The sequence below is a fragment of the Triticum urartu genome, unplaced genomic scaffold, assembly GCF_003073215.2.
Source record: "Triticum urartu cultivar G1812 unplaced genomic scaffold, Tu2.1 TuUngrouped_contig_4377, whole genome shotgun sequence".
NCBI classification, from domain to species: Eukaryota; Viridiplantae; Streptophyta; class Magnoliopsida; order Poales; family Poaceae; genus Triticum; species Triticum urartu.
Window position 1 is genome coordinate 2,687 of NW_024114960.1, and position 7,714 is coordinate 10,400.

Here is a 7,714-nt window from a genome sequence, read left to right on the forward strand (position 1 = left end):
TCTTTGAAACTAGATATCCTGATTTTTTATTAATAGTAAATGGTAATTCTGTAATTTCGAAACTGGTAAAGGGCCGGTGGAAATTGTAAAAATAGGAAGGAAGCCAAGAATAACAGCGTTCAAGATGGACTCTATTGCTAACTGCGTCCAGGTCTAAACGCTAATACAGATGGCGTCCAGTCATGCCCTTCGATCGGTGCTCTGATTGGGCTCAACCGAGTCGTTTTCCTCTAATAGATAGAGGTTTCATGACCGATATACTCTAATACGTCTCCAGCCATCACTTCTTACCTTGCTGGGTGGTAAGCAAGCTCTATCACGAACATCACCAATCATCACAAGAGCAAGATCGTCTCACTAGTCGCTTGTCATTAGGATCATTCACTCATCATTAGGATCATCCACTCGACCTATGGTTGGAGCATGTGAGTTGTTCCATGGCCTCATTGAATCTTCTTTGTTTGGTCTTTTGTACAATTTATTCAGTGGTTATAAGCATACGTTATATAGGTGACTTGGTTGTTATTTTTGGGCAATACAATTGGTAACCGACTAGTTTATGATAACAAATAAGTCGATCTTGAGTCAGCAGTCACGCTTTTGCCCCTACGTGTCAGTGCACCACCGCCATCACTTTTGGAAGCATGGTGTGCTGGTGTCGTAGCCGACGTGAACCTGCCGCACCGGTGGCACCTCAACCTCGATAGGGTTCCAGGTGCCGACCGTGCCGGACTCAGACCACACGGAGCTGATGAAGATCCACCACCTTCGTGATCTACTCTCGGACGACCTCCGTTGTGATCCAGCGTACACGGTGGATTCGCCGAACTAGGACGCGTGGTTCGCCACCAAGCACGACCAGCGGTGACGGTCGTGCTTCAAGGGTGCGCCCCATGCAGCACGCGCGTTCACCGCTCCACCATCACCACCGGTCATGGTCAAGGGCGAGGATTTCTGTTGGCTGATTTATTTTTAAAAAAATTCTGAAATCCAGTGAAAGTGTGAAATGTGTTCATCCGTGTTGCTCGCATTTTCGGACCGGCGGACAAAAACGAACATTGACATCTGCCTAACCGATTCAAATGAACAAAGAATGAATAAAATATGCGTCAGTTTGGGTCGCCGCGTCGGAGTTGCCCTTAGGTCGGATGAACGCGAGGAATTTCCTGGGCCAGATTGAACCAAACATCGGACGCTACTAAGAATAGCGTCCAGGTGTGGACGTGGTTCGTAACAGCGACCAGGCCTGGACGTTACTATTGATGGCGTCCTTCCTATCTTTCAAAATTCTAATTTATCATTACTAGTTTCGGAATTGCAGTATTATTATTTATTGTTAATGAAAACCGGTAGATACCATGTTAATAGATTTCGACAAACTCTTTTCCACGACAAAATCAGGAAAACCAAGAATAAAAAGACAAAAAACAATAAAAAACCTCCAAAATCTGGGAAAAGAACGCAACCGGAAATAAAGAACCCGGAAGCACATGTGTGTTTTTTCAAAAAAAAATTGTAAGCCCACATGTGCGTTTCTTTTTTCAGAGACATAATTATGCTTCCCGTGAAATTATAGATTGTGCTTTTCCATTTCGTGAAGCACAACATAGGAGCATAAGGTGCTTTTTTTCTTTCTTTTTGAGAAGCATAGTTGTGCTTTTCATGAAAGCACGTGCTATAATTTTCCCTTTTTGGAAAGCATTGTTGTAATTCTGCTTCCTAAAAAAGCAATTTCTGCCAAAACAAATAAAAAAAGAATCAAAAACCGAAAATCTGAAAAGCCAAAAAAAATCTAAAACCAGAAAACGCGTATAGAAAAATAAAAATGCCGAAATCCCGAGGGTACGCCTAGAGCACGACATGTGGCAACGGCTGGACACACCATTTGATGCGCTCGCAGGCAGAAAAAGCGACTTCTACCGGAGCCCCGAAAGAAGTCCCGTTAACTAGTTGCTCCCGAGGAGTCGACGCCGGCAAGGAGGGGCAGAACTATGGAGAGGAGCGAACAGGCGAAAAAAATTGACTTCTACGGGAGCCCCCAAAGAAGTCGCCGTTAACTCGTTGCTTTCGAGGAGTCAACGCCGGCAAGGAGGGACAGAACTATGGAGAGGAGCGAACAGCGAGGCCTCCAATGTTGTGTATAAGGATGACAATGAGTAGGGTATGGAGCGAGTAGAGCAATACCAAACCCATATCCCTATAGTTAATGGGTACAAAATTCTACCTATACTTGTACCCATGGGTAGGAAAATTTTACCCATACCATACGGCGGGTACCCAATAAGTAGATCAAATAGTACACAAATTATTTGCAATATTTCATTTATCTATAGCACATTTGGGCAAAAAGCATTGATCTAACTCAATAAAAGGTAGATGAGTACATGACAATTATGTCAATTAAAATTGACAATTTGTGGCAACTTTAACAAAGATTCACAAGCTCATGATACAACTTTAACATAGGTATACTTATGGATCACGGGTAAGGTTCACATGTCATTATAAACGGGTAGGGTATGGGTATATCCATGGATAAAAGGCTATACTTGTGCCCTACCCATGACTTAACGGGTAGGGTATGGATACTACTTGCGGGTATAAAATTGTGCCCATACCCTGCCATGCGGGTACGGTATCCGCGAGTACCCGTACCCAGTGAGTAAAATTGCCATCCTTAGTTGTGTATCGCTGAAATCACTAATTGAGGAGCACTGCTTACAAAGATCACTCCCACCTCCCTCAGGTTGTGACAAGTGGCGTTTCCTCTTTTTTAGATCTGTTTATTCAAAATGTTTTATATCTTAAACCGTGCGTCCAAATCTTGAATCGTTTTCACCGTTGGATTCCTCGTGTCGAGATCTTGAAAACTAGATCCCATGTTGATAGGTTTTGATAATTTTTTTTCACAAAAAAAACCAGACGAAAAAACCAAATCGGGAGCATGGCCTTTTTCCCTTTTCGAAAAAGGCACGACCATACCTCTCGCGGAAGGAAAACACATAAAACACTTTTTTTCGTTTCCTTACGAAAGCACAACCATGCCTTTCACAGAAGCAAAACCGTGCATCTCGCAGAAAAAAAAACAGAAAACACATTTTTTTCGTTTCCAAGAGGCACGGTCGTGCCTCTCACGGAATCACAACCATGCCTCTCGCGAAAGTAAAAAAAACAGAAAACATGTTTTTTTTCCGTTTCCGAGAGACACGGCCGTGTCTCTCGTGAAAGTAAAACCGTGCCTCTCGTAAAAAAACACATATTTTTCATGCGAAAAATTGCTTTTTAAGAAAAAAATGGTCCAAAAAGCTAAGGAAGAATGGTAAAAAACCAAAAAGTCAAAGAAAAAAGTTAAAAAGCCGAAAACGCATGCTAAAAATAAAAAAAATTAAATTTTAGAGGAAGCGTTTAGAGCGCGACACGTAACGACGGCTGCTCTCAGCCCACCAGCAAGTGATTGTTGCAAGGCTTCCGAAGAAGGGCTTCTCAACTAGTTGCTCTCGTGTATCGCTCTTTAAGAATTGAAAGCGATACGATAGCGATCACCAACACGAAGTCCAACATGGGTCAAGGCCCAGGTAAGCAGCGAGGCAGGATGGTTGTTTTTTGAATTTGTGAATAATTCATAAAATTCAACTTTATTTTAATTCGTGATTTTTTAGTCATGAACATTTTTAAATTCATGATTTTTCCGAATTCATGATTTTTCTGAATTCACGATTTACTTATTTTCGTGAACAATTTTCAAATTCGTGGGAAAAAACAGAAAAAAAAACCAAACGTTTTTTAAGGAAAAAAGAAACAAAACGTCAACGTGAATGAGCAGGTGAGCGACCGCAGTCCGCAGCAGCTAGCGAGCGAGCCAGCGAGGCTCTGTAAGCAATGGAGCGGGGGGCTGTAGGCGGGCGCTGCGTTTAGAGCGCGACACGTAACGACGGCTGCTCTCAGCCCACCAGCAAGTGATTGTTGCAAGGCTTCCGAAGAAGGGCTTCTCAACTAGTTGCTCTCGTGTATCGCTCTTTAAGAATTGAAAGCGATACGATAGCGATCACCAACACGAAGTCCAACATGGGTCAAGGCCCAGGTAAGCAGCGAGGCAGGATGGTTGTTTTTTGAATTTGTGAATAATTCATAAAATTCAACTTTATTTTAATTCGTGATTTTTTAGTCATGAACATTTTTAAATTCATGATTTTTCCGAATTCATGATTTTTCTGAATTCACGATTTACTTATTTTCGTGAACAATTTTCAAATTCGTGGGAAAAAACAGAAAAAAAAACCAAACGTTTTTTAAGGAAAAAAGAAACAAAACGTCAACGTGAATGAGCAGGTGAGCGACCGCAGTCCGCAGCAGCTAGCGAGCGAGCCAGCGAGGCTCTGTAAGCAATGGAGCGGGGGGCTGTAGGCGGTCGCTGCATATGTCAGCGCCCGGGTCGACCGCCCGGCGAGTTTTCAATCTTTTGCCACTCGCCTCCGCGCCAAAGAAGCAGGAAATGGTACGCCTTGCTCGACCCTACTTGCACTGAACGCCACCGGTAACATAGTGCTGCTGCCCGATCGGATTCGGATGAGCTGATCATCTTCTCTGTTCGTCTCAGCATATCAGCTCAGGTCCGCCGGCAATGTGTTCGGCAGAATGCTCTTAAGGCTAAAAGCAATTTTTAAAGTTCAAGAACAGGCGCACCGGCTGTTCGACAGAATGCTCGTGAGAAACAAAGCACGCTGCGTCGCCCGGGTGAGCAAGCTGGGCTGCGGGCACAAGTTAGCGCTGTTCGCAGATAATGGAAATGACTGGGAACTAAAATATGCGGTCGTCGAGTACAAACATATCTTATCTTTATGTTGGGTCACCACACCACACGATCCAAGTCCACAACACAAATATTTACAGCCTGGCAAAATATTCACACCCATGGCTGAATTTGTCCTTTACACTACACTGCCCTGCTATTGTTTGGCCGAATAAACATATTTGAGTGACTAAGATTTATGTTTTCATAGGTTAGATAACAAAGTAGTAAGCTAGGGCGGCAGGAACTGCAACCATCATACCAACAATTATCCTGCAGGAAAAGAGGGTATTCAGTTTGTTGTCCCATTCTAATCTGCTTCTTGTTTGCATTAGGATGGTGGGAGATTAACTTACGCAGTGCTTAGAATATCTGCATGCACATTATACTCCTTCGCAAATACAAATGGCACTACTCCTTGAGGTAATGCCGCCTGCATGGAAGCTTTAGAGGTTAGGCACAATTTTTGTCTTTGAATTTTTCACGCATTTATGAATTTTCACACACACAGACACATGGCTCAAGGGAAACATTGGAGAAAACCTTACCTGCACAATGGCCACCTTGAGCAAGATTCCACGCATCCCAACAGCATAGGAAGAGATCATCATCAGGGCTGGTCCTAGAAAGAACCTGATGCCTAGTGACAGTAGCATCTTCTTAGTTCCGCAGGCTATAATTTTTGTCTGTAGAGCTGTGAAAAGACCTGTAACAGAAGCAATTAGAAGTTATGATTATGTAACTGGGCTTTACAGAGTTTATCTTCATATATGCTAATTTTAATTTTGCTGGTGTAATTCACACCTAGGCTGAACATTGCCATTCCCAGCCCTCCATCTGAGAGTATCCTTATGGAGTTACTGATGATCAAGGGTAACTGTATTTGCCACCTACAAGAGATGTTATTTAGCTACATATGATAATTGCTGCATTCCAGTTTGAGAATGTAAATTCGATTCATGTAAACCCATGTTAATACCTGAAGCTAATCAGTGCCCAAATTAGACCGATCAGGCATGCGTAAATGTTCGGATTCATCACTAACTTCATCCCAATCACCAACAAAAAGCGGAAGGCCCTAGAACATCTTGCTGATACACCTTTTGACTGGCCCTCTTGGTATGTCTGTTGTGTAGCTCCTAGAGTACCTGCTTCTTCCTCATCTTTAAAAAACCAACTAGTTAAAAACTCATGAAGAAGTTGAAGTTACTTTCTATAAATGACACATGATAGGTTTGAAACCTTTGACAATGGCCCATGGGATAATTCAGAAAAAAATCATCTCACTGTTTCAGGCAAATGTATATCATAGCAGATCAATCGCATTATAGACAAGTTCTAAAGTAAAGGCCACTGTAAACCACCAGACAGTGGACAGTCGTTTTTTCTAATGAGCTGTAGTACTTAAATTACTCTTTATCTTTCTGAAATGTTTAGGATCACTGGAGGTCCCCAGAAAATAACAGCAACATTAAGAATGCACTTTTCAAGAAGGAAAACAAGGAAATGAATGCCGAAAGAACAGCTTGCATTCTTTATCTCGAAGAAAAACATGACTAATTTGATTGTGTACAGATGAAACGATTTCATGTACTAATCCTTAACAGATTTCAGGTTCTTACCTACAATTTCAGATGATGGTGCGGCAGCTATTCCTTTGGCGGCTCGGAATTCAAGCAGAAAGAGAAGAAGTGTGTACCAAATTAGGCTCTGTAGGACAACTATCTGACTTATCAGCTTGACAGCTTCATCACCATACATTCCTTTCAGCAATGGGATACCGACAATCAGCGTATTGGGCAGTGTCGACAAAGAGAAACCTGTAATGAGCCAATCAAACTTCTCCGCACAACATGCTCTAGATATGGCTGCAAACCCCAGCAAGGCGATCGACTTCTGTAGGATGTCTGCGAATATGAGCTTGAGGTTCATGTCGTAAGGATTGTTTGTGGAGATGACCTGGAAAGAGAGAAGAGGGATGGAGAAGTTGGCCACGAACTTGTTGATCCCAGAGCACTGCTCTGGAGTGAACAACTTCCACCATTTTATGGATAGGTAGGCTAGTATCATGGCTACATACAATGGTGTTGTCGCTTCAAGAACATGGTAGATGGCTACCCAAGAGATCATAATGGATGGAGGAGCAAGAACGCTCCAAATCTCTTGCTGGGCTGAGATCTAGAGAGTTTTTGGGCGTACTGTAGCTGCCTTATATAGACCACAGACAGAAGCCAGAAGCCAGGTTTTGTGCAAACTTTTCCATGCATAGCTTTAGTAGAGCCTTTGAAATTGTCCAAATTACCCATGCTGGTAAAGTCCCACTTGCACCTTTGTTACTTAACATCTGAATCAAAACTTATGTAGGACCCCTCTTTGTGAAGCATGATAACAATTGACCATGTTAGTATAGCATTGTAAAGAAGTGATATGATTACGTAGACTAAATGCTGCCTCCATCCTGATTCATGTCTTTTAACCTGCTAAAAGTGCCTTATTGTTTTCTTTATCTGCTTAACTATAATAATGGTGAAAGGGCAATCTAGGATATTTGAGAAGTATGGCCTTTTGATATTCTTCCCTTTATCTTGTTGACCAAGTGGGCCTCTAGATTTGGTCATGTTAATAACTGGATGCACCTTCTAACATTTCTAGTGGCCTTGGTTCTTGTTGAGGGACCATAAATTTTATTAAGGGGTCTAATCGTCTAACCCAGAGATGTTTTGATGCTTTCCTTCAGCCTTTTCTTGTGGAAAATCTTGTTAAGGTTTTTACAGCAAAGAAACTAACTTTTCCGTAAGTTAGCTGTTTTTTTTGCCAGCCTGAACTTAGGTACCACACTTAAATATGTCATAGATGAAGTGCGGAATCAAGGCATGTTTGATGGGTTGTGTTCCTCTTCTACAGCCAGTTAAGTTCTTTTTTTTT

General features: G+C 42.2%; 1 protein-coding gene across 1 annotated transcript; it reads right to left on the reverse strand.

The window, feature by feature from the left end:
* Nucleotides 1-4,776: 4,776 nt before the first annotated feature.
* Nucleotides 4,777-7,690, reverse strand: LOC125527728 (probable auxin efflux carrier component 8). The gene is made up of 6 exons (XM_048692245.1): nt 6,412-7,690; nt 5,769-5,952; nt 5,594-5,679; nt 5,338-5,495; nt 5,146-5,222; nt 4,777-5,062 (listed from the first exon to the last, which is right to left on the reverse strand). Exons 1-6 carry the CDS (start codon nt 6,917-6,919, stop codon nt 5,002-5,004), a joined length of 1,074 nt encoding a protein of 357 aa, XP_048548202.1. The 5' UTR covers nt 6,920-7,690; the 3' UTR covers nt 4,777-5,001.
* Nucleotides 7,691-7,714: the final 24 nt, after the last annotated feature.

Coding starts and splice junctions, on each gene's coding strand:
- LOC125527728 (XM_048692245.1), bottom strand. CDS start 6,919: ATGATCTCTTGGGTAGCCATCTACCATGTTCTTGAAGCGACAACACCA. Junction 5,953..6,411: donor ACCATCATCTGAAATTGTAG/GTAAGAACCTGA, acceptor GGTTTTTTAAAG/ATGAGGAAGAAGCAGGTACT. Junction 5,680..5,768: donor TGGGCACTGATTAGCTTCAG/GTATTAACATGG, acceptor CATCTCTTGTAG/GTGGCAAATACAGTTACCCT.